This window comes from Equus caballus, chromosome 21 (genome assembly GCF_041296265.1).
Source record: "Equus caballus isolate H_3958 breed thoroughbred chromosome 21, TB-T2T, whole genome shotgun sequence".
Classification (NCBI taxonomy): domain Eukaryota; kingdom Metazoa; phylum Chordata; class Mammalia; order Perissodactyla; family Equidae; genus Equus; species Equus caballus.
Window position 1 is genome coordinate 17,405,699 of NC_091704.1, and position 25,424 is coordinate 17,431,122.

The 25,424-nt window shown below is 60.3% G+C and overlaps 1 protein-coding gene and 1 long non-coding RNA gene across 6 annotated transcripts; one reads left to right on the plus strand and one right to left on the minus strand.

The window, feature by feature from the left end:
* Positions 1–1,710: 1,710 nt before the first annotated feature.
* PDE4C (phosphodiesterase 4C) lies at positions 1,711–18,845 on the minus strand. 3 transcript variants are annotated; one of them, XM_023625485.2, is made up of 15 exons: positions 13,443–13,618; positions 10,541–10,732; positions 9,940–9,976; positions 9,778–9,851; positions 9,259–9,311; positions 8,793–8,905; positions 8,621–8,714; positions 7,913–8,076; positions 7,651–7,749; positions 7,048–7,212; positions 6,872–6,971; positions 6,127–6,281; positions 4,700–4,822; positions 4,292–4,474; positions 1,711–3,826 (listed from the first exon to the last, which is right to left on the minus strand). In XM_023625485.2, exons 1-15 carry the CDS (start codon positions 13,586–13,588, stop codon positions 3,434–3,436), a joined length of 2,091 nt encoding a protein of 696 aa, XP_023481253.1. In that variant the 5' UTR covers positions 13,589–13,618; the 3' UTR covers positions 1,711–3,433. The 3 variants fall into 3 exon arrangements, with proteins under 3 accessions (XP_023481253.1, XP_005604176.1, XP_070102747.1); XM_070246646.1 differs by lacking the exon at positions 13,443–13,618 and adding an exon at positions 18,592–18,845 and having other exon boundaries at positions 2,489–3,826; XM_005604119.3 differs by lacking the exon at positions 13,443–13,618 and having other exon boundaries at positions 9,940–9,972.
* On the plus strand, positions 11,319–16,659 carry LOC102149493 (uncharacterized). 3 transcript variants are annotated; one of them, XR_011430480.1, is made up of 5 exons: positions 11,319–11,568; positions 11,915–11,945; positions 13,849–14,074; positions 15,731–15,844; positions 16,428–16,659. It is a non-coding gene; the product is annotated as an uncharacterized lncRNA (long non-coding RNA). The 3 variants fall into 3 exon arrangements; XR_011430481.1 differs by having other exon boundaries at positions 15,757–15,844; XR_011430479.1 differs by having other exon boundaries at positions 11,358–11,568; positions 14,286–15,844.
* Positions 18,846–25,424: the final 6,579 nt, after the last annotated feature.

Consider the following 25,424-nt stretch of genomic DNA (forward strand, 5'->3'; position numbering starts at 1 on the left):
GCACTCGGAAATACCTACTTTTTTTTCCCATGGGGAGAAAGCCCACAACAACGTACGCCAGCTTCTGCACAGAGGAATTTGTATTTTAAAATAAAAATAATGAAAGGCCTTGATTGTTAAGAATCAGCAATCGGCTCTGGAATTAGGACTATTTGAATTGCCGGGGGCGGGGGGGGGGGGGGGTGTAACGGGGGTGGGGGCAGCACCACTGTGCATTGGTGATGGTGTCTCTTGTGTGGCAGGGGAAACAAAGCCTGGTGGGAGAAGGGCCTCAAACTCTCCCAAGTCCCACCCCACTGGGAGTAAACTCCAGACTCCTCCCCGAAACCCAGGTCCTGCCAGCTACCTCCCCATCTCATCTTCCTCCTCCAGTCAGACACTCCCTCCTCTAGCTCTAGGTGTGATCCTGCCTCAGGGCCTTTGCACTTGCTGTTCCCTCTGCCTAGAGCAGTGTTCCCTCAACCCTCCTTGTGCCTGGCTCTCTCACCCCCTTGAGGTCTCTGATCAACACCCACCTCCTTCCGGAGGTTCCAGTTTTGCCCTGTCACCTCCTAGCATACCACCATATTTCTCCTTCCTGACACACCCCCATCAGAAATGATCAGGTTGACTTACTTATCCATTAGGCATCTGAGCTCTGAGAGGCAGGGATGGTGTCCCCGACACCTAGACCTGTGGACACAGTAGATGCTCCGTCATGGCATGACATGAATGAATGAATGATTGGAAGGAGAGTGACTTTGGCCAGAGAGATTAGGGAGGACCTCTTTGAAGAAGTGATATTTAAGCAGAAACCTGAAGGAGGAGGAGAAGGAGCTGGCCGCAGGGAGAGGTGGGCAGCAAGTGCAAAGGTCCTGAGACTGGGATTCACTGAACAAGCTTGAGGGACATCCCCTCTCCAGCCCAGGGAGGGAGGTGGGCAGGCAACATTTCTCCTTGAATAGAGGGCAAACTGAGCCCTGAGAATCACCCTAGGAGTTCATGAGGGCTGAAAGTTCTGGGGCCTGAAGACCTTCTCCCACCCTCCTGTTTGGGTCTAGGATGGGCCACAAAGGCAAGGACTGCACCCCTCGGGAAGGGCCCCAAGCAGGAGAAAATTGGGGACCCAGAGCATGTGAGTGATTTCACTCAGCCCTCTAAGGACCTCAATTTCCCCATCTGTGAAATGGGAGAAGAAAGAGGCGGAGTTGCCTTTGAGCACGTAGCTCAGCACCTGGCACAGGACACACTCTCCTTGAGCGTTACCTTCCACAATAATGTGATCCTCATCAAGAGTCCATCTCCCCTGGGAAAGGACAAAGGCTTGGGGAGGGTAAGCAACTTGCTGAAGTTGTCAAAGTCCACCTCTGGGGGACACTGAGGATGGCAGGGTGGACCTGGCCCAGGCCTCTGGGGATCCTCGTCTGGAGAGGATGGTGGAGGGGTCAGGGAGGGCTTCCTGAAGGAAGGGACACTGAGCTGAGACCCAAAGGATGAGGATGAGGGGGAGGAGAACTATTCCAGGTGGCAGGCCCAGCGTGTGCAAAGGCCCTGAGGTGGGGCCGTGCTTGGGGTGTGGAAAGCCAGCGTGGGTGGAGGGTGGTCAGTAAGCGGGAGAGGAAGGGATGCCTGTGACCCATGTTCAAGGGGAACATATGCATGTTCTTATGAAGGGGTGGAGAAAGAACCAGAGGGAAATCAGGTGAAATACTGAAGGCAGATGACACACAGTTGAGGTTATAACAGAATTTTATTTTCTTCTTTATGTGTTTCCATTATTTGCAAATTCTCTACAGTGAAGATGTATTACTTGTAAGTAAAGAGGGAAGGAGAACAAATTATAAATACAAATCCCTAAATCCCTGCGGCTTAAAATCTGGGAGGAAATGCACCCAGGCCCAGGCGGGCTGACCTTTTTTGTTTTTAAGATTGACCCCTGAGCTAACAACTGTTGCCAATCTTTTTTTTTTTTCTGCTTTATCTCCCCAAATCGCCCCCCGTGCACAGTTGTACATCTTAGTTGCAGGTCCTTCTAGTTGTGGCATGTGGGACGCCGCCTCAACGAGGCCTGACGAGCAGTGCCATGTCGGCGCCCAGGATCGGAACAGCCGAAACCCTGGGCCGCCGCAGCGGAGCGCGTGAACTTAACCACTCGGCCACGGGCCGGCCCCCCGCGCTGACCTTTACGTCGCCCTCTGTGGCATCTGGTCCCTGGCGGTGAGGAGGGCGAAGTCTCGGTGGAGGTCTAGGAAGGCAGCCAGGAGCTGCGGCAGGCCCCGCGGCAGCGGCACGGCTCCAGGCACGCGGGCAGGGAGGCGCGGGGCCTGCGGAGGCCGGGACGGCTCCCGGGAGGCCCACCCCAGGCCCATCTCGACCCCACCGGGCGGCCGCCGGCGAGGCCCGGTTCCCCGCCCCCGCGCCCCCGCCAGGACGCCCGGCTGCCAGCCTCGAGCAGCCCAGGGGACCTCTGTGCCTGTTTCCCCATCCGCGAAATGGGCACGCTGCTAAATTTGGGTGATAAGATTTATTTAGCCCCAGAAAATGTTCAATGCCCCCAATTTCTAAGCTATTTCGGGGAGGTCAGAGACACCACCCCTCAACCATAGTTTACCCAAGCACTAGACTAGGCCACAGACGGGAAACTGAGGCCCAGAAGGGTCTGTGACTGGCAAGAAAGGGTCAGAGGCCTCCTTTCCCCTGGGGGGGGGGGGGTCAGACTCAGGAGGCGCAGAGACCTGCGGGGGGCGGGGGTTGCGGATTCTGTGCTTTTGTTGCTGTTCTATAAGTGGAGAACGGGGGCACCGAGCAGGGGGCTCTGAGGTCAGAGAGAACAGGGGCGTGTGCACCGGAAACCGACCAAAGGCGGAAACTGCGGCCGGTGCGCAAGCGCGACCCCCGAATCAGCCTGCGGGGCGCCCCTCCAGCCCCGGAGCACCGGGCCGACGGCAGCTCTGCCGCGCACTCCCCGACTCAAGGTCCGCTCTCCCGCAGCGAGCTGCCTGGCGGAAGGGGGGCGCTGTGGGGGCATCTCCTTGAGGCTGAGCCCCACCGCTCGAGCAGGGCCACACCGAGGCACAGCAGGCACAGGCCTGGCACATATCAGGCCCAATAAATATCTGACAGAGAATGAAAGAATAGTGATGGGTGTGGCTCATGAGTGAGCACCGGAGGAGGCCGGCAGGGGACCTGGCAGACGCCCCCTTTCCACGCCAAGGGTGGAAGTCCAGGAAGGAGATCCCAAGGGCTCTGGAAGAGGCTAACCCTAGCCCAGCCCCTCGGAGAGCTCTCTCAGCAGAGCCTGGAGTCAGAGTGGACCCCAGCCAGGGGCCTCCAGTTCCACCCTGAGACCTGCCTGTAACTAAACGCTTGGTTGTCTCTCTCAGGGGGTGGGGAAGGCAAGGCAGGGGCCCCCTGGGACCTCTTCCTGGAAAGTCCACCCACCCGCCAGGGGCCATTAGTTGCCAAAGGGCTCAGCCATCACGCCACCCTCATGGTTCTTGCAGGGCTTGCCCGCGGTCCTCTGGTTGTCCAGGAGGAGCCCCCCAGGGTCCAGGCTGGCCTCAGGGGACAGGAGCTCAGTGTCAGGTGACTCTGAGGCCTCCCCATCCAACGCTCCCTCCTCCTCTGCCTCCTTCTCTTCTTCCGCCTCATCCAGAGTCAGCTCAAACTGGAATCTGTCAGGGCTACCCTGCTCAGGGCTGGTGGGATCCATGGGGCTTCGGGGGACCTTGCTCTGGTACCACTCGCGGTTGTCCTCTAGTGTGTCCAGCAGGTCCTGTGCATCTGGGTGTACCAGGTCGGCCCACGTCTCCCACAGTGGGTGGGCAATGTAGTCAATGAAGCCCACCTGTGGGGCAGTACGGGGTTGTGGGGGGAGGAGGCTGTGCCTGGAGTCACCAGGGAACCTAGACCCCGCCCAGCCCCCTGGCCTTTGCCCAGCTTGTTCCCTCTGCCTGGAATGCGGTTTCCCAACTCCTACTCATCCTTCAAAACCCTCTTCAAACAACGTTTCCTCCAGGAAGCCTCCCCTGACTCTTCAGGACTCCCTCAACCCCTAAGTCTCTCCCTCCACCCCAGTCCTCACTCCTCGGGGCTGGATGGATGTGTCCCCCAGACTGGGATCCCCTGGGTGACAAGGGTCCCCCACATCACCCAGGACAGACATTTCCAAACCCCGAGAGTGCAGATCCCTCTCTCTGCAGCCCAGAGACTGCGTCCCAGGCCTGCCTGGTGCAGCCCAGCATACAGTGCACCCTCAGGCCACACCCCTCACTGGCCAGCGCCCGCCAGCTCAGCCCTGTCTCCCTCAGACCTGGGACTTCTCCACCGAGGCCGTGTGCTTGTCGCACATGGGGCTGACGTCCAGGCCCGACTCGCGCTCGCGGTCGCCCTGCTGGAAGAACTCGGCCATGATGCGGTCCGTCCACTGGCGGTACAGGGGCAGCGGTTTGGTGGGGTTGCTCAGGTCGGCGCAGTGCACCAGGTTCTGCAAGACCTGGGGAGACGGAGGCCGGGAGAGCTCAGGCCAGGGCCCGAGGCCTGCGACGCCCCCGTCCGAGGCTGGCACGGCAGACACACCCATCTTACGGGTGGGGACCTGAGGCCCAGGAGGAGAGGGAACGGCTGCTCCATTTCTTCAAGTTTGGCATACAGTCGTTGCCTCATAAATGCAGATAAACGAGAGCCACGGAAGCCGAGGCCAGGCCGCCGGGCCACACACCTGGATGCGGTCGGAGTAGTTGTCGAGCAGCAGGACTCCGAGGCTCGCCACCTTCTTGGTCTCCACCATGGTCTTCAGGTCTGCCAGGAGGCTCATGTGTTTGGACATGTCGGTGGCCAGCACCTGGGGGCAGGCGACGGCGGATAACAGGTATGAGGGTGGCGCCTGCCCCACCCCTCACTCCTGGCCTCTCAGATGCCATGCCCCGGTGACCCTCAGCCCGCCTCTGAGCCTCGCTGTCCTCCTCTGTGAAATGGGGGGATGCAACGAGGCTGGCTGCAAACCCAGCTCCCAAGAGGGGCTGAAACAACAGTTCCTTCTCCCACGTCCCTACACAGGGGGCAGGGGGAGACAGGGTGTGGGGAGGGAGCTGAAGCCTGGGGGCTGAGGTGAGATGTGCCTGAGGGCAGCAGTGAGGCCCAGCAGAGGATGTGGCCTGTGCAAAGGCCCTGGGGCTGGAGGAGCTGTGGAACACAGAGGGGGTGCTTGTGGCTGGGACAACTGAACGCAGAGGCGACGGAAGGTGATGAGAGTTGGGGCGCCTCCAGGAGGTGTGGGGGGGTTATCCAGAGGGCCACGGGAGCCACGGGTGGCTCCGAAGCCAGGAGGGACCTGACTTGCTGTTCCCCAAACCTCCCTGTGGCTGCCGTGTGGCTGGAAGGACTATTGTCAGCCGTCTGGAGGGAAGGTCGGCCTGAGCTCAGCTGTTTAAACATCAACTTAGCCGGATCTACGTGGTCCCAGACCAGGGATGACGCACACGCGGCCCACAGGCTTCTCTGAGAATCAAAGTCTCAAATCTTCTCCCCAGACCACCCAACTGCCCCAAACCATGCTCTCACTGGCGGTGCGCACTGCCCAGGGCCCCACTCCGCCTCACCGAACTTTTAGCACCTCTTGACTAGGAGGCTTGGTTTGCTCTGAGCACCCCCCACATGCTGTTCCCTCTGCTGGGAACAATCCTCCCCACCCCTGGCCCTCCTCACTCTGTGGGCCGCGGCTTCAGTGTCCCCTCCTGGGGAAGCCCTCCTGACCTCGCGTGCCCCCCCACAGCTCCCACCCATGTGTCCCTCTCCCCGCAGACCATGAGTCTCGTGAAGGCCGGGAGGGCAAGCACACAACAGGTGCTCAATAAATGAACGAATGAGGCATGAGACCCCAAAATTTCCTCGGGTCTCCCGATCTGAAAAATATCAAACGGACAGACTGATGGCTCAGAAAAAGCTGCACCTGAAACCCCAGACACTCACTGTTGCCACTGCTGGCCTGGGACGGCCGGCAGACCTGAGCAGCCTGGCCGCGGGCCGGGCACCCCCCGGCCCAGTTCACAGACCAGGAAGTTCAGGCGCAGAGCGGGGACATGCCTGGCTTGGACTGAAGCCCCCGCCAGGCTGAGCGGCCCCCTGCCTCCATCGTCGTGGCCTCACCATGTCGATGACCATCCTGCGCAGACTCAGCCGCTGCTTGGCGCTGAGGTTCTGGAAGATGTCACAGTTCTCTGCTTGCAGCAGCTTGAAGCCCACGGCCAGGTGGTGGTTCTCCAGCACGGAGGCATCGTTGTACATAAGCGCGAGCTCCGAGTCTGTGCGGGAGGGGGAGAGCCTCAAGACCTGCCCGCCCAATGCACCACACACAAAGGCAGGTTTTGCGGACTCCTGGCAAACTCATACTCAGGCATTGAAGCCCCAGCGCTAATGCCCCCTCTGCCAGGAAACCCTCTAGGACCCGTCTCCCTCCCTGGCCCTGCCCTGACTCGGCAGGGCTCGGAGCATCTGTGCTCAGCTCTGCCTCCTCGGGACTGGGGCCTCCTCGGGGACTGGGCATGGCAGGAGACAGTGCCTACTGAAGGCTGGCCGAGTGAACGACTGAGTCTGTGTCTTACTAGACTCCGGGATCCTCGAATGAGAGGGCTCCACTCTCATCCCCAGCTCTCCAGGGATGGCGGACGACGTGCCCAGGAACTGCCTGTTGACTGAGTTTCTTAGATTCCTCAAAAGACCCTGAACTTTAAAATCTCGGTGGGCCTGGGTCAGCTGTGCCGCCTGTATTACTCTCTCATTTTCTGAGCACCTGAGCACCCTGTCGCAGCCATTTCAGAGACAGGGCAGCTGGGCCGGGGCAGGGGCGGCCCGAGCACATGAAGGACCGCGGGCAGGGCCCGCCCCCACTCACTGGTGTTAATGAGAAACTGGTTGGAGACGCCCGGATGGTCCACATCGTGGATGGCGCTTGCGAAGATGGCAGCCAGGACTTCCAGGTCTGTGAAAACGGCCTGAGCGGCGCAGGGCGCGGGAGTGAGGGGCTCTGCGCGCCCCGCAGCCCCGGCTGCCCGCCGGCCCGGGCGGTACCTGGAGGGCGGGCGTCGCCAGCAGCACGTGTGTGGACTGGGCCACGTCGGCAGCGTGGAGGCTGTTGTGGTAGGCCACGTCGGCGCGGTAGTGACCCTCCAGCGTGAGCAGGTAGGTGACTAGGGTGTCTGCCGGGATCTGAAATGTCTTGAGCAGGTCCCGTTCCTGGTCCATCACAGGCGCAGTCAGGGCCTTGGGCTCCCCGCAGCAGCACACACCGTTCCTACACCTTCTCTCCTTCTGAACTCCTATCCAATCTCAAATGCCCCCTTTTCCAGGATGCCCTCCCTGCTCTCCCTCTGAACTCCCTTGGTCTCTATCCTTCCCCTCTGGTCCATCCCTCACCCCACAGAGCAGAAGGTGTCTTTGTCCAGCTGTGTCCTCCAAGACTGGGTCTCTTCAGGGCTGGGCCCAGGGCTGAGGCTTGTTGAAAATGAACTTTTCAACCTAGTGAACTCCTATTCATCCTTCAGTACCTTGCTCAAATTATCCCATTCAGGGGTGTCAGGGAGGATTTGAAGAATGAGTGTCTCCTAAGGTCTTGGGGTAGGAAGACATGAAGGAAACCCCAGGGGTATTGGAAGCCCAGGCCCGGGCACGTACCTGAAAGATGCTGAATATAATGGCTGTGAGGGGCCGGTTCCCACTTAGCTCTGCCACCTTGAACACGTCAAGCCCCCACTTGTTGGTGTCTTCCAGTTCCTAAAACGTGAAGAACTGGAGCTTAACTCCAGTCCAACTGCCTGAGACTCTGGACCCTCGACGCCCCCTGCAGTATACAGGTGAGCAAACTGAGGCCCAAGTTGGACATCCAAACAGAGCCAGGAGTCAAACCCGGGTCTCAGGAATCCAGCTGGGGACCCACCTTGGCCAGTTGCCCCTCCTGGTCAGTCTGGACGCCAAAGCGTGGGAAGGTGGCTGCAGAGAGGCTGGCACTGTGGGGGAGCCCACGCAGGCCACTGATCTGGGATATGGGCTTCGGGGGCTCTGTAGGGGTCACCCTGGGCAGCTCCACCTCAGTCTGCTGGTCTGTAGGTGGGGCAGAGTGCGGCTCAGAGATGCTGATTCACTTTCTGGGGTCATCCTGCCTGGCCTCAGGGCCCGGCCCTTGCCAGGCATCAGGATCAATCCATGCATTTCCTTTTTATCTGGATCAAAGTAAGCTCTGGAGTAAAGTCCCCGTCTGGCCTGTAGCTACCCCTCTCCTCTGTTCATGGCTGGTCTCAGTGACCCCTTCTGCTGGACATGGCCCCTGGGCACCTGGGTCTCACTGTTTTTCCCCAAACAGCCAAATGTCTTTTCCGTCTCCCAAGCTGGAGACCCAGCTGTCTGGCTCCCTCCATCTCATCCTTGGCAAACTTCTACTCATACTTCAAAACCCTAGCTTTAATGTCTCCCTCCTCCTGAAAGTTCCTCCTGTTCCTCCCTCTGGTCTAGCCCCAGCCCATAGGGCTGGGAGTGTCCCTGTCTGGTTCTGTCCTCCTCAGACTGAGGTCTGGAATAGAAGTCTTTCTTTCTCTTCCTTCTTCCTACCTCTATAATGTGGCCCAAGCAGTAACTCGCCACAGCTCACCCAGGAAGGTTCGGGATATGTACTCAGACACCTGGTTCCCAGAGCGGCTGGTTTCGGACAGGTGAGTCAACTCTCGGTTCAGCATCCGCTTGAACTGCAGGGGAAGGCGGGGACAGGGATGATGGGCACTGTGGGCAGAGGCACGTGCTCTCGGCTATCCGGCCCTCCTCACCTTGTTGGATGCCATCTCCCCCACCGAGTGCCGCGTCTGCAGAGTCTCCAGCTGATCCAGACACCAGTCCAGCTCGTCCAGGGTTTCCAAAGCCAGCTTCTGCCCAGGGTCCTCTGGGGGCCGAGCTGGTCAGGGGCCTGCCCCACCCCCACTCAGGGATTCTGCATTCCTCATGCCTCCATCTCTGCATCGGGACCCTGTAGCCCTTCCCAAAAGGGCCACTAGGGACCCCAGGATCTGAGTTGATCTGTCCCCAAGTGGCTGTGTGACCATGGGCAGGTCTCTGCCCCTCTCTGGGCCTGGGCCTCCCCATGTGTAATATGGGCGTGGCAAACTCCATCCCCTAGGGTGTTTTGGGGGGGTTACAATTAGCACAGCCTAAGGACTCCTGGGCTAGAGAGGTCACCATGGAGAAGAAGTTCACAGCTGTCCTGCAGGGGTTTGGGGTTAGGAGCAGGTGCATTACCTGTAGATGGAGGGGCCTGACTGCCAGAAGGCGGCTTCCCGACCGGTGCCTGCCTGCAGGAGAGTCGCCTCAGGACTGGCCTGCCTGGCCCATATGGCCCCGCCCCAAGGCCTCCAGGCGCCGCCCCCATCCTGGCCGCCCCATCCAGCTGCTCCCTTTCCGGCCGGACCCCGCCCCGGCCCCACCCACCCTACTTACCCTCCTCACGCCCTCCGCTCGGCCCCGCCCTTCTCTTCCACAGACTCCGCCTCTCTCCACCGGGCCCCGCCCACCGAGTTCATCGGCCCCGCCCTTCTCTCCCACAGGCCCCGCCTCTCTCTGCAGGGCCCCGCCCACCGAGCTCACCGGCCCCGCCCTTCTCTCCCACAGGCCCCGCCTCTCTCCACCAGGCTCCGCCCACCGAGTTCATCGGCCACGCCCTTCTCTCCCACAGGCCCCGCCCACTGCGTTCACCAGCCCCGCCTTTCTCTCCCACAGGCCCCGCCTCTCTCTGCCGGGCCCGCCCCATCCTCTGCTTACTTGGTAGCCCCGCGGCCTTGCAGGTGGGCAAGGGCCGCAACGTTGCTCCGAACCGTCCGCAGACTGGCAAGGACCTATCGGGAAGGGGGTGGTCAGCGTTGGAAAGGAACGGTCGGCTCGGCCTCCTTGGCTCACGGGAGGAGAGGGGCGGTGGGCACCTACCTGGGCAAAGGGCGTCACAATCATGTCTTCTCCCTGTCTGCGGGGAGACGGGACATCAGGAAGGGTGGCCAGGAGGAGCCCTCCCGCACGTTCCCATCTTCCAGCTTTCACCCTCACCATGCGCTCATCTCAGCTCCTCCTCCCCTCATGACTCCTCCTTTGGGTGTCCTTCTGGTCTCTGGGCTCCCTCACTCAACTCTCCTTTGAAAGTTTCCACAGCCCCTCTCACCACTCACTCACTATATCCCATCTCACAAATGGAGAACCTGAATCTCAGGGCAGCAGTAGTAAAGGCAGGACAAAAGTTATTGTATTCCCCTTTTTATTCTGGCTACCAGAAAGCTCAAATGAAGGTGTTTGTTCAGTTGATACTAACTGGTCTTAATGTTTCTGGATTGCCACCCAACCCCAGCCTGAAGTCAAGCACAGAGGATCCCCAAATAGCATTCTTGGCATGCTCGACTGAATATGTGAGCTGTCTAGCAAACTCCTGGTTAAACTTCAAAGCCCAGCTTAAATGGCCACTTGAAGATGTGTGCTAAACGGAGGAATAAAGGAAGGAGGAGGGGACGAGATGTCACCCCACCAGCCTCAGACTCACAGGTCGCTGGCCACGGAGGAATTCCAGGACGTGGCCTTGGGCAAGAGTTGGAAGTCACTGTCTGAGCGGTACAGGAAAGACTCCCGCCTCTGGCTATGCTGGGCGGCGACCTGGACGATCCGGCCAAGGCTAGGCCCGGCCTGAGGATCCAGGGGGCTTCTTCCGCTGGAGAGCCCATTTTCCAGGTCAAAGCTGAAGGCGGAGGAGGCGTGGTCAGAGCTGAGGGTGGTGGCCAGCACCCGTCTGTCATGTCCTCCCTGGGGCTGCGTGATGGGCTGAGTAGGAGTAGCGTACCGTTTGTCCACCTGCCCCACCGTCACACCCCTACTCAGAGGCCCTGCGCCCCTCACGTCTCTGTCTCAGCGTCTGGGACTCATCTGGACTCCAGGACGCGAGTTTCAGATCTGTCCCCAAGTGGCTGTGTGACCATGGGCAGGTCGCAGCCTTCCTCGGGACATCAACCACGCCGTCTCTAACATGGGCGTGGCACATTCCTTCCCTGAGGGCGCTTTTAGGTATCACAACTCAGCACCTGAGGACGCCGACGGGGCTCCCATATTACAAGAGTGGAAACTGGGGTGCAGGTGGCATGGCAAGATCACGGGGACTGGGAGCGACTTCCCGGGCTCTCCTCTGTGGAGGGGTCCTGCGCCCTGCCGAGGTCGAGCATGCGCCAAGGCTCCTCACACCCGGGGAGGCCCCGCCCCCAGCCAGCTTTGGCCACGCCCAGGACATCTGGTCCCACCCTCAGCTCATAGGGCTCCGCCCCAATCTCGTTGACCACGCCCCCAGCCCGCCTTCGGACCCCCGCTCCCTTGCTTCGCTGTCAGCCTGAACGCTCTGCCTGTTCTCTTCGGCCTGCGAGCCTTTGCACAGGCTGTGCCCTCTGCCCGGCGCACCGTCCTCCTCACAACGCCCGCTGTCCGGGCAAGCCCCGATCCCCGCTTCCTGCGCTCAGCCCTCTCCCTCCCTCCGGCCACACCCTGACTGGGAGAGCAGAATCAACGCCCCTCCCCTTGGGGTCAGAGGTCAGAGAAAGAGTGGGAGGGGGCGTGGAGCAAGAACAGAGGGTGGCGAGGGGAAGTTAGCAACCGCGGAGAGGGGCTGCTTGTGGGTCACGGGCTTTTGAGAAGGGGGCAGGCAGGAGAGGCGGAAACAGGGAGACACCCAAGACTGGGGGCACCCAAGACTGGCGCCAAGCGCCGGTGTCCACCTGGTCCCCCGCCAGGTCACCCCATCCCAGTCCACGGGCCGGGATCGGGCCTGCCGGAGGACGCCGAGCACGGGATTCGGCCCAGACCGGGGTGAGGGTGGGGGATTCGGCAGGCTTCGGTTGTATGGCCGGGTTTGACTAAGTTCGGTCTGATCACACAGGGTTGGGCCTGGTCCAGAAGAATTCGTTCGGGTGAGTTCGGTTGGATTCGGCTACGTCCGATCGCGCTCGGGCAGGCTCGGATTCTTCGGGCCTGTTCGGCTACGTCCGGCCGCGCTAGGTTTTCAAGCAAGTCCGGCTGGCGCTCGTGCCGCGTCGGCCATATTCGGCTTACTCCGGCTTCGTTCGGGTGAACTCGGGCATGTTCGGCTATGTCCGGCTGCTCTCCGCCTGTTCGGGTTTGGCGGCTCCAGGTGAAGCCCCCAGCGGCGGGTGCGTCCCCCCTCCCGCTTCATGTCGTCACCCGGAGAGGCGGGGCTCCTTAACCCTTGCCTGCCCCGGCGTGGGCGCGGTGGCCGGCAGGGAGAAGCTGGTAGGGGCGCGCCAGCGGCGGCGGATACCCCGAACCTGCCCTCCTAGAGGGAGGCCCGGGGGTGACGACCCCCAGCCCTCCCACGCCTCTCCCCAGAGGTTCTAGGTAGCGCACCTGTGGATAACTAGGGAAACTGAGGCCGGGAGAGGCCCCAGAGTGCTGGGTTCGAATCCAAGGAGCGGGTGCGGAGGGAGGAGGGCCGCGCCGGGGTTTTCTCGCCGCGGAGAGGCTGTTTTCCTTCTGCTCTGACCTTAGCTGGGAGCGGCGGGGTCAGGCCGCGGTTCCATGACGCGGGGGCGCGGAGCGAGGTCGCCCGGACTGCGGGACCGCGCGTCCGCCCAAGGGTTGGACAGGTAAACTGAGGCGCGCGGGCCTCGGAGGGACCCGCCCTCCTCCTGGGCTCCATCAGGGACCACGGTCACCACTGCCCCCTCGACCCCCGCCGCCGGCTGTCACTGGCCCTGTGACCTTGAGGAAGGGACCTCCAGTCTATGCGCTGCCAGGTGCCAGATCATCGAGTGGGTGCGAATGCGGCGCGAACCAAGCGCGCGAGGTGCCAGACGGTCCGCGCGGCGAGCCGCGTCCGAGCCTAGCCTCGCCCCGCGCGGCGCCAGGTCGTCGCTTGGAAGGGCCGGGATTCGATCCCACGGCGCTGGACTGAGTCCCGGGAGGACGCGACCGCGCGGGGCCGCGCTCAGCCTGGGGCCCGCCGCTCGCCCTGTACACCGCGAACACCCCCCGAAGGCCCGCATCAGCCCGGGTCTCCCTCCGTGGACACCGAGGGCTGGGCGTGAGGCCCCGCGCCCGCTCGTCGCTGGCGCCCGGACAGATGGAGGGGAGTGACCACGGGGAGGAGTGACCCTCCCGCCTCCCCTCTCGCCGGGACGCTCAGCCCGCCTGCCCCGGCCGCCGGGGTCAGGAGGAGACGTGAGCCTCAGCCCGTCCTGGACAGGGACAGACCGCATGTGTCCAGGCGGCGGGTGGAGGCAGACAGTCGCAGCTCCGAGAGGCACAGACGGGCCGGGGAGCGAGGTCCCGAGGAAGCAGGCGGACGCAGAGCGCGCGGGCCCTGCCCCCGACCCGGCCGCCCCTGGCCCTGCCCCTGCCGCCCCAGCCCCGGGTCCCGGCGACCCCCGCCAGGCCCCCGCCTCGCTCACCACAGCGGATGGGCCACGGTGAAGCGCCGCTGCAGGCGGATGCTCTGGGTCACCAGGAGCTTCCTGAAGAGCCCGGGGGAGCCGCGCGGGGAGCCCCGGGGGGAGCCGGGCCCGGGGGCCGCGGCGGGCGCGGGGCAGCCCTGCATCGCCGAGACGGCCTGGAGGCTGGACCGCGCGGGCTGCGCGGGACCTTTTCTGGCCGGCCTCGGGGGCGGGGCCGGGGCCGGCCGGGAGGGGGCAGAGGGCGCGCCCGCCCCGCCCCGCCGCCTGAACGCTCTGGGACCTGCCCACCCAGGCGCATGGGGAAACTGAGGCACGGAGCCGTGTGCGTCTCTGCTCCCTCTCTTTGGGGGCGGCCACGTGGGAGCCAGAACTCATATCTTACGCCACTTCCCTCTGCCCACAGGCTCTGCGTGAGGGCAGCTTGCCTGGCCGGTGATTTGGCTGAAAAGAGTGAGATGAGGAAGTGGAAAAGGGAAGTGCCCTCCACGGTGAGAGGTCACCGCGCCGGAGTTTGCCCAGATCCCACACAGTGTTTCAGTCTCCCTCTGTCCATTTTCTAGATGGGGAAACTGAGGCCTGGAGCCACCAAGGGGCTGCCCAGAAACTACAAACCCTTCATCCTTTGCCAGGTGAGGAAACTGAGGCTTGGGGGCAGGCGGTGACAGGACAAGGCTTCACTCCAGGGCAGCGGGGCTGGGACCCAGCTCCCCTCCCCCGGTTCCTACAAGGCCCCGCCTGGCCCCCACACTCTCTGACATTGCCCAGGCCCTGTCTCTGGGTCCCCTCCCCTCTCCTGCTGTCTGTCTCCATCGGACAAACATCCGCACTCCACTCCCGCAGGCCTTCCGTTCTGTGGCGCCTCTGTGCCTCCCCCGCCCAGGAAGGACCCCACAGGGCCTGGAAAGGGAGGCCAGGCCTCTGGTGGCTGCGGCGCTTCGGGGGTCTGTACCAAGTGCTCTACCCTTGGGACGGGGTGGCCCGCGCCGTTCTACAGAAGAGGAAGCCAAGTCTCAAAGGGTGTCACACTCGGAGGCAGGACCCAGAGCACCCAGTCACGGGCAGAGGCAACGAGGCCCAGAGAGGCTGGGCCTCCCAGCTGAGGCCCCACAGCAGCTTGTGCCCTGGCTGTGAGATGACATCCCCATGCCCTGGGCCTTGCCTCAGGGGACTACATCAGTTTTGGGGTCTCCAGACAAATGACGCTCACATCTCTGGCACTCCTGGGAGAACATACAGTTCCAGACAGTCAGGCCTTCAATAAGGGAGCGTGAGGCGCCCCAGGGAGGAGAGCCTGCCTCTCCCCCGCCCACACTATTGTCCCCATTGTACAGACGAGAAAACAGGGCTCAGAGAAGGGGCCCAGGAGGACAGAGAGTCTCAGGGGTCTGGTTGGGAACTCCCTCCTGCCCGCACGGCTCTGCAACCGGACACCTGGTGGGAACCAGACTCGCTGTCCCTGAGACAAAAATACCATCTGTAGCTGCTGCGGCTGGGCCTAATTATAGCCAGTCCCCAGGGCATAGAGGCCACAGGCGCAGGCCTGGGGACACGGGCCAGGGTCCCAGGAGCCTGGACACCACCACAGTCCCATGGGGGGGGGGCTTGTAATGGTCTCACGTCCCCAAGGAGAAACTGAGGCACAGAGATTCAGTCCTTCCCCTGCAGGCACAGACACGAACTGGAAAGTTAAGACTGAAAACATCGATACAGACCGAGCCCGTTCTACTCGCCTGGCACTGAGCCAGCGTTGTACATGTAAAAGTTATCTGATTTTCAGAGCAACTTTATAAAGCGAGGACTCTTACACTCATTTTGTGGATGGGGAAACTGAGGCACAGAGAGATGTGTTCTCTTGCCCAAGGTCACACAGCTGTGACTGGTAGGGCCAGGGTCACTCAAGCCTAGGCTGGTGGGCTCCCCAGACTGTGCCCTCCCACCTAATGCTTAACTGGCGCCCTCGCCTGTGCCATCCCAGAGGCTACTCTGCCGTTAATGTTTATCAATAGTTTCAGGCCGGCCCCAGGGCCGAGTGGTTAAGTTCACGCACTCTGCTTCGGCGGCCCAGGGTTTCACTGGTTCGGATCCTGGGTGCGGACATGGCACCACTCATCAAGCCATGCTGAGGCGGTGTCCCACATGCCACAACTAGAAGGATCCACAACTAAAAATATACAACTATGTACTGGGGGGATTGGGGAGAAAAAGGCAGGGGAAAAGAAGTTTAAAAAGTAGTTTTAATATTAATGTTTCATTAATAGATTCAACTTTAAATATTTTATTAACAGTTTTAACAGTAGAGTGTTATTAATAGCTCTTTGGATGGAGAAATTGAGCCACAGAGCTGAGACAGCATTCGAAGCCTGGCCTGCCTGACCCTGGGAGGCCCCAAACCCGGCCAGGTAAGGGGCCAAGGTGCAAGGAGGGGTGCACACGAGGACCCCATCCTGACTTTGTCCCTGCACGCTGCATGACCTGAGGAGGTGCCGGCAGTCTCTAGTGCCCGTTAGCACATCACTGCCTCAATTTCCCCCATGTGAGTCCCTTCTCTGGGAACACACTTTTCTCCTCTGCCACCAGGTGGCCCCAGAGGGACAGGAGGTGGGTGCTGTTATGCCTATTTTACAGATCGGTAGACCAAGGCCTGGAGAGGACGGATGACTTGCCCAAGACCCTGTGGAGAGTCTAGGCAGAGAGAGAAGGGTGGGGGCTGAGCCACGAGTATAGATGCTCGCATGGGTCAGATGTTACCCTCTGCTCCAGAGCCTCCCGTGGCTCCCCATTGCCCTCACGTCCAAATCCACACCTCCCAGGAGGTCCCATGTGGCCTGATCCTTGCTGACCTCCCCCCCCACCTCTTCTTGGCTCACCTCGCTCTGCTCCAGCCTCATGCCCCCTTCTTGCTGTTCCTTGAACCAGCCAGGCGCATTCCCACCCCATGCCCTTGCTAGAAGGCTCTTCCCCTGCTGACTCTTCATTTTTCAGGTCACAGCTGGAGCATCACCCCCTCCAGGAAGCCCTCCCTGGTCAGCCAGATAAACGTTCTCGGAGCACCCTCCTCTCACCAGTACACTTTCACATTTACTGTCATGATTATTTGATCTGCATCTGTCTCACCCACCAGCCCCTTGAGGGCAAGAGCAAGTCTGCCTTGCTCCCAGCTGTGCCCTTAGTACCTGGCACTCAGAAAGTGCCCAATAAATGCTTGTGAAATGAATAGAGAATCTCTCCTCCCACCTTCCAGCCACATTGATCTGTGTTTAGCACCTCATGCACCTGGTCCCCTTGAGTCTGAAGCTTTGCACATTCTTTTCCTTCTATTTGGCATACCCTTCCCTGCACCCCCCTGACTAACTTCCTCCTTCAGGTTAAGCTTACATGCCACCTCTTCCAAGCAGCCCTCTCTCACCCCGTACCCCCCAAAGCTGGGTCAGAAGCCACCTCTGGGCTCCCACGGTGCCCTGATCTCTCCCCACACAGCACAGATCGCTGTGCTTTTCCCACCTGGTATAAGTATCTCCACCATCAGCCTACGAGCACCTGCTTGCCCATGGCTGTGTCCCCAGTACGGGGCCTGGCACACAGTAGGTGCTTAATATATGCTTGCTGAACTAGATGCTAGGACCTGCCCAGACCCATGTGATCTGCCTGGGTGGTGGGGAGGAGAACCATGGCTGAGGACTGCTCCAGCACAGAAAGCTCATGACAAAATGCAAAAAGTACGGATCTGTGTTTACATCTCACTGACGACTCAGAGGCTCAGGGAAGCACTGCCACTTGCCACTTGCTCGGGGCACATGGCAGGCAGGTTGGCCTCGAACCCAGCTTCCCTGAGGGCTGAGCGCCTCCCCCATGTCCGCGTATATATGTACGGGCAGGACACGCACACACACGTGCACGCTGTGCTCACAGGGACTCAATCTATCACTCCTGCCTTCCAGAGCCACGTGGGGTCTCCCCCCAGATGGGCCCAAACCAAGTCTCTGTTTGTTCTTTCTGGGTGATGGAAAATCATGAGTCACCCGGGGGGGAGGCAGGAGGAGCTGAGGGCTGGGGGTCAAGAGGCCTGCCGGGTCACCTGGGAACAGCTCCAAGCCCTGCAGGCCATGGGCCCATCTACCCCAGACACCGCCCCGGGCTGGAGGACCAGGCTGGGGGCGTTAGGCCAGGCTTGTCAATCAAGTAAGAAGCCAGTGGCCCCAGGAGGTCCGTGGACTAAAGTGGGAGAAAATCAAGATCCAGAGAGGAAAATGACTTGCCTGAAGTCACCCAGCCTGGCCTCAAACCCAGGACTCTAGGTCTGGCTTGCTGTGGCTCCTCCTCCCATCCAAGGAGGGCCTGGGGCTCCTGGACCCTGCTCCTGGCCCAGCAGTTGGAGACTGCCACCCCAGGCCCCTGTTTCTCTGGTGTCTGTCTCATCACACCCCTCCCCACCCCCCCTCGTTGATATGAAACAGGAGAAGCAGCTCCTGCCCACTTCCCCACCCACCCTTTCTTATGTGGAAGAAACATCCTTTGCTCAGGCTCCCCAAGAGGCTTCCCCTCCTCTGGCAGGGGACAGGGGGTGGGGCGAGGGGAGGTGGCAGGACATAAAGAAGGCTCCTCCCCCACTGCCAGGAACAGCCCTCTCTGGCCCTCTCACACACTCACCCCAAGGTCCTCTCAGATGCTTGCCGTGGCCACAAACACCTGAGGACACGCCAAGAGCTGGAAGACTCTTGGACACTCAACTGGGTCAGAGTAAGGACAGTCACGCCACATACTCACTGGCACCACAAGGCAAACACACAGGCATGTACACAACTGGTGTACACACACCTGAAAACATCTGGTCACCCACAGAGACAGCCGGCTGTGGACACACACAGCAGGTGAGAGCACACACGGGGTTGCAACTACTCAGACTCACACACACTCGGATGCAACCACCCCTGGGCACGGTGGGTCGCAAAGACCCATAGTCAATCACGACACCACCACCCTCCAACTCCACCCCACGTAAAAACAGCTTTTTCCTCCAAAGCGCCGGCCTCAGCCAAGCAGCACAGACACCCCGCCCTCTGGAGAAGCAAGGACCCTCCCCCACTCCCGCCAGGCCCCGCGCGCCCCTCCCCCACGACGCGGGAGGGCCTTGCCCCCGCCCACCTACCGCCTGTGGAAAGCGGTGGGCGAGGAGCGCCGCGACTTCTCGACCCCGGGCCGCGGGCTCCAGTCCGGCTCGCGGCCCGTGGACCTGTCCGGGTTTGAGTGGAAGCGCCGCTCGATGCGGACTGGGCGCCGGGGCTGCCGCCACAGGTGCTTCAGGGGTCTGGCTATGCCTTGGCGGCTGCAAGCGCGACTCAGCCCGCTGCATGCCTCCACTCTTTCTTGGAACCCCGGGGTCTCCATGCGCAGGAAGAGGGGAGCAAGGAGTGCAGGGGCGGGAGCCGTCCCCGGAGCGAGGAGTGTCTGCACCCGGGTCCGGCAAGGGCCGGCGGGTGGAGGCGACAGCGAGGAGCTGTCCGCGCCCGCGGTGCTGAGCTGAAGGGGAGAAGCAGAAATGCGCTCAAGGTGGGGCTGACCCCGAGGAGCTGTCCGGGCCTGGTGGTGCTGAAGGAAAGCGGAGGACAAAGAACTTGGAGGTAGGGGTTAGAGACGGGGGCTGGGGAGAAACCCGGCGCCGAGAATGATCTGCCGTCCTCCCTAGTGCTGAACGAAAGAGGGTCAAGACATGGGATGGAGCGGAGAAGATAGAAAGTGTCCTCCTGGTTGCTGCCGAATGGAGAGCAGGGAGGCAGGGTCTCGGCGCTCTCTCGCCTCCTGGTGCTGGAAGGGAAAAAGGTAGTAGATTCAGGGGCTTCGGGTGGATGAGACAGTGAGGTGGGTGAGGGTTCGTGACCTGTGGGTGCTTAAGGCAGGGCAGGGACACAGGTTCGGAAGCACCTCCAGACCAGGGCAGTGTCCGCCCAGGAGGTGCTGAAAGCTGAGCAGCAATGGATCCTCAACCTTCCCAAGTGACTGTAGCAAGGAGTCTGGAAGCAGAGGCAAGGGCTCTGGTCTTCAGAGGTAGGCATAGACGGCGGTCTCTCCACCAGCCTCAGAAAGGTAGGCTGAGCGGTTCAGCCCCAGATGGGGTCTCTCTGGAGTCCTAAAATCCCTGCTCACACAGGCAGGGATCTGAGAAGGACAGGAAAATGGGGAGGGCTGTGGCAGGGCTCTCCCATGCCTTGAGTCGGCACACGGAAGCTGCCTTTGGTCGGGGCTGCCAACACTGGGGATAGGTATAGAGGGGCACCCTTTTTTTTTTTTTTTTTTTTGAGGAAGATTATCCCTGAGCTAACATCTGCCACCAATCCTTTGCTTTTTGCTGAGGAAGACTGGCCCTGAGCTAACATCCATGCCCATCTTCCTCTACTTTATATGCGGGACACCTACCACAGCATGTACCATGCCGAAGTGGAATGTGCAAACTTAACCACTGTGCCACCAGGCCAGCCCCAGGGGTACCCTTTTATAGTCACACCAATGCCTAGATCCTCAGCGGAAATGGCGAGATACCATTCACCTCGTGATGTCCCAGGCCCCAGCTCACAGCCACGATTCCTGCCCTCCAATCCCAGGCCTGCCCCTCTCTTTCCCAGTTCTAGAAACTCAAGGCCCTGCCCACCAGGCATCCTAACCGCAGGGGTAATTTCCTGGGAAGCGGCAAAGGGAGGGAGGACATTTCTGTCATGCTAACGGAAGTAGACATGGATAAGAGCAGGGCTGGGTGGGTGGCTGTGGGCTCTAACCTGGGGCAGGAAGGCATTTGGGGCCACTTGGGGCAGCAGATTTGGGGTTAGGAGGAGGCCCAATCTTTTCAGAGGGCTCAGAAGGATATTTCTCATGGAGACTGTCTACCTTCTACCCCAGTCATCTCCCCAGGATGGAGAAATGGAAAATGTGTGGGGCCAGGGAGTCAGACAAACTGAGTCTGTCAAGCCCCAGGACTGCCACGTCTTGCTGGATGATGCAAAACCAATGATGCCTCTCTGACCTTTCCTCCTATGGCTCAGTCCCTGCCCTCCAAAACTGAGAGTGGACGACAACTGGGCCCAGAGGAGGGGCTGGAGTCCTGCCACTGGCCGGCTGTCATGTCCCCTCCCCAAGCCTGCTTTCTATTCTAGCAAATAGGGATAGTGAAGGTGTACCCACCTCTTGGCATCATTGCAAGGATGAAAAGAGTTGTCACATGTGAAGGGTCGAAGGCCAGGAGCTGTCCACACCAGTCCTCCCTCCCTTTTACCCCCTCTGGTGTCCACCAATGCCTGGTGTGTCCACTTCACAAACAACTTCTGAATCTGCTTGCTCCTCTCTGGCCCATAGCTCCTGCCCAGAGCTGCCCAGGTCCCCTTATTGCCTCCCGCTGCTTCCCCCCACTGCCCTGTCAGTTCTCCCCACAGCAGCCACAGAGAATTGTTTTAAGTGCCAATATGATCAACTCACTTTCTTGAGAACCTGCCAGTGGCTCCCCATTGCACCCTATGAGTTTTACGTGGCCCAGCCCCTGCCCACTTCCCCAGGCTCCGCTCTCACCCTCCAGCCACAGTGATCTGTGTTCAGCTCCTCGTACATCTGATCCTCTTGAGTCTGAGGCTTTGCACATTCTGTTCCTTCTAATTGGCATACACTTGCCTGTGCTCTTCCTGGCTGACTTCTCTTCATCTTTCGGGCTAAGCTTACATGCCATTTCTTCCAAGCCATCCTTCCTCACCCCGTACCCCCCAATGCTGGGCCAGAAGTCTCCTCTGGGCTCCCACAGTGCCCAGATCTCTCCCCACACAGCACAGATCACTGTGCTGTCTCCAGCCGATATGAGTCTGTCTCCACCATCAGACAGACTGGTGACGTGTCCCCAGTACAGGGCCTTCCCCATGGCTCTGTCCCCAGTTCAGGGCCTGGCACATAGTAGGTGTTTAATAATGCTTTCTGAACAAGTTTAAAAAAGGTTCAGCTAGACGAGGCACTCTCCCTCTCCTGGGACCAGCTCCCTCAATCCCCATCTGCTTCCTCACCTGCCTGGGGCTGGGCTGTGGCTTTGCTCTGCCCCTTGAGCCTCGATGGTGAATGCCACACAGGTGCTTGCCTCGACCTCTCCAGGGGTCCCAAGCTGGCTGGACAGCCGTGGCAGAAGAGGGGTCCCTGAGAAGTACTTCCAGATGACACCACTGTCAGGAGCTCCTGGGGGCCAGGCCAGGGTCCACTGACCCCCAGAGCCACTGGGAGATGGCAGTGAGACAGGAGCGCGTTCCCAGGAAAAGGTCTCTCTGGGACCCTGGGGACCACGAGGCTCTGGGATGCCCTCACTCAGATACCTGGAGTGGCCCGGAGAGCTGTGTCTCGGTCCTACTGCCTCCCCGAGGAAATTTACCTCTCTGCACCTCAGTTTCCTCATCTATAAAAAGAGGGTGTGGATCTCAACCTTGCAGGATACAAACAGTGCCTGGCCCACAGTAAGCACTGCAGAAATATTTACTAATCGATTAACACATGGTATATTCATTATAACATTATATAATATATACTGATGTTTGTTATAATATGCACTGTAATGGTATTCTATCATATTATATTATTTATTAAAATGTACTAAAAGTTAACCTTTCTTGCACTCACTCCATGTAGGTGCTGGCCTAAGCAGCGCTCACGGACTAGCTCTTGGGGCACGAGGAGGCCGTCATCTACCATCATCCCCATTTTACACACAAGGAAATTGAGGCTCAGAGATTAAGTCATATGCCCAAGGTTGCAATTGGTAAACAACTAGGGGGTTGGGGTTCTGGATTCTGAGCCTCAGCACTTCATTCTTTGAAGGAAGGCCTGAAGAGGAGAAACGAAATGAGACGGAGTTTGCAAGCATGCTCTGAGTAGACAGTGGGACATTTAAAGATCGAAGAGAATCAGGATGAATTGATGAGTCGGGAGCGTGAGCTCTCCAGCCCAACAGACGTGAGTTCAATCCACGCCGTGTGGCCTAGGGCAAGCAGGTCTCAGCCTCCCCATTTGTGAATGGAGGAGATGAAAACAGTACCAATTCCTTGAGATTGCTGATAAAAAAGGAGGGCCCCGCAGGCACCGGTCACAGGCTGGGTGCTGTCCGCGGTGCTGACCCCGAACTTGGCACCGAAACGGGAACCCACAGCCTTGAGGAGGGGGCGGTGCAGGCAAAGGAGCCCACAGGGCGGTGGGAGAGGCGGGGCTCAGAGGGGCGGCCTAGCCTTCTCCCGCTCCGCCCTCGAGCCTCACAAATGAGTCTGTCTCCACTATCAGACTATACATTCAGATGGGGAAACTGAGGTCCAAGACCACCGGCTAATCAGGGCCAGAGCCAGGGCGGGGCGTGTGTGTGCGTGTGCGTGTGTATGTGTGTAATGCACATCAGTTGAGCCCCTACTAAGCACAGGGCGCACTGCTCAGCCCGCTTCCTTCCTCATGATGTCGGTCCTCTTATTCTCGCATCATGAGGAGGATATTAAAGTTTGGAAAGGAAATCACCTGCTGAGGGTCACACAGCCAGGGGTCGCTCACTCATCCCCTCTCAGCTGTTTGCACAGATCTGATCCTTCTACGACCCAGGATACCTGACTGTCCTCCCCATTTGAACAGGACTGTCCCCACCCTCTCCCAGGGGCAGCTGAATTCTAATGCAGAAATCTCAGCTCCCCACAGGCCTCCAGTGGGAGGGTCCCCAGCGGCTGGGAGGACGTGCAGGAAGGGCAGAGAGTAGGGTGTGTGGAGACAGCGGCTCCTCCCAGAACAGAAGGCCCACTGAGATGTCACCTGCCCGTTTTCTGCATGTGGAAACTGAGTTCCAGGTGGGAAAACCACTTGCTCACATTCATAGTCACTCACTTATTCATTTAACAAATAGACAAAGATAGTTTGCATAGTGCTAGAAAGAAAATGAAGCCAACTGTGTAAGAACCTGGAGAGTTATGGGGGAGCGATAATGTTGCTGAGGGTAATTAGGGGCCCTTGTGAAGAGGTGGCCAGCAGAGAGCTAGGGAAACAGCATACCAGACAGAGAGGACAGAATGTGCAAAGGCCCTGAGGTGGGAACAAACTGGCAGATCTGAGGAACAGCAGGGAGGCTGGAGCGGAGTGCGGGAGTGAGTTGGGGAGTTGACGCGGGGCCTCAAGGGTGAGGGAGGAGTTGGAAGTGGTTCCGGGAGTGGACTGAGAGCTTTCAAGGGATGTGATTGGCTGTACGGTTTTAAGAAGTCTCCTTGCCTGCCTCAGGGGGCAGGGACCATGGCAGGGGGGTGCAGGGCAGAGGCTGGGGCAGCATCTGGGTAGGACAGGGCCCGGGGCATCTACAGGTGGCTTTGGGACATGTTTTGGAGGCTCAGAGACAGGCCATAGCTGTGCGGTGTTCAAGGGGATTCGAGGATAACTAGTGATTATTATGGATGACTAGTGGTTCCCCAGATAACTAGTAGCCACACAGTCACCTGGGTGGATGGAGCCACCATTACCCAGATGGGGAAGATTTGGGGGGGAAAAACCAGAATCTGGGCAAATTTGGGCTTGGTTTGGGCATCACGTGACCCTGAGGGGGTGCCAGGGAGGCAGCTGGATGTTTGGGTCTGGGCTGGGGGGGGCCTGGCAGACAAGACAGGCCCTGTGGGGAGCAGTTGACAACACCTGCAACGGGTTGTACAAGGAGGCCTTCAGCAAACCTTGACTCCCCGGCCCGGCCCGGCCCCGCTGCCTCCTCGACTCGGAGCGGGGGTGGGGTAAGGACGGGGGCGGGGGGGGGGGGCTCAGTCAGCCTGCCACTCCAGACTAACTGCTTCCCTGGGTGAGAGGCTGGCGTGGGGACGGAGGCCCTGGGGGGAAGGGCAGGAGAGAGGCTCAGAGTCGTCCGTCTTGCCCATCCCTGGCTGCGACTCCAAGTCCTGCCTCTAAGACAAACCCTGAACCTGCCCCTGGCTGCTCCTAACCCTCCCGGGGCTTCCAGCACCCCTAGAACGAAACCCATGCCCTCCGCGCAGCCCCCAAGACCCCACGTGTTGGGCCTCCCGCTGCCGCCTCGCACCTCTCTCCATTCCCTGGCGCAGCGGCCCCAGCCCCACCGCCTCATCCTCGCTGCTCCTAGACCACGTGGGGACCTCTGCCCGAGCTCCGCCCCAGCTCTCCCCAGGCTGGCTGCTGCTTTCATCCACTCTTCAGCTCAGATGTCACCCCTCAGAGAAGCCCCTCCTGCCCGGCCCGGCAGCCGCCTGCCTTTTTCTGGGTTTACGACCTGCCTCCCCACCCTGTGAGTGCCAGGCAGGCGGGGCCTGGGGTTTCATTCCTGAGTGCCCCCCGTGTGCCCCGTGCCCAGCGCAGGTGCACAAGGAAGGGCTCCAGATGCAAGTGTTTGTAAACTGAGTGTTTGGGGGAGCGCCGGGGGGCCCCACTTTACAGAGGAGGAAGGTGGAGCTCGGGGAGGGAGCCGTCCACCTGGTTCCCCAGGCTGCCCAACCAGCGCCTTCCCACACGCCACACACCACATGGGGAAGGTCCCCGGCAGTGGCGGCAATGAGGGCTCAGCCCAATGGCAGGGCTTCAGAGCCCGGACAAGCCTCCCAAAGGCCTAGGGTCACACCTCGCTCGGCCACTCACCTTGAGGGGGTGCCAGCCTCTCTGTGCCTCAGTTTCCTCACTTGTCAATTGGGGCCGCCCTCCTCCTCCTCCCGCGGACATCTGGGGCATGACAAACCAGCTAACGCATGTAGGACTTGCCCGTGGCAGGGGACCAGCTCACCCTGACCTCTCTCAATCCACACAGTTTGAGCCCATTTCTTTACACAAGCAAACAGAGTCCCAGAGAGCTCACCTGCCACTCAGGCCTCGGTGACCCACCTGGGAGTGAGATCCAGCTCCTGCCAGCTTCCCTGCTCACTACTGTGTTTTTCTCCTGCCTCAGTTTCCCAGAATGGGGCCATTAGCCCTGCCCTGAAGGTGTGGCCTCTGGCCCTC

Excerpts from the sequence above, each read along its gene's own strand:
- PDE4C (XM_070246646.1), bottom strand. The coding sequence starts at position 18,830 with ATGGAGACCCCGGGGTTCCAAGAAAGAGTGGAGGCATGCAGCGGGCTG. Across the intron at positions 9,977-10,540 it reads TCCTCCGTGGCCAGCGACCT|ACAGGGAGAAGACATGATTG; the intron begins GTGAGTCTGAGG and ends GTCTCCCCGCAG. Across the intron at positions 4,823-6,126 it reads GCAGGATGGTCATCGACATG|GTGCTGGCCACCGACATGTC; the intron begins GTGAGGCCACGA and ends GCCTGCCCCCAG.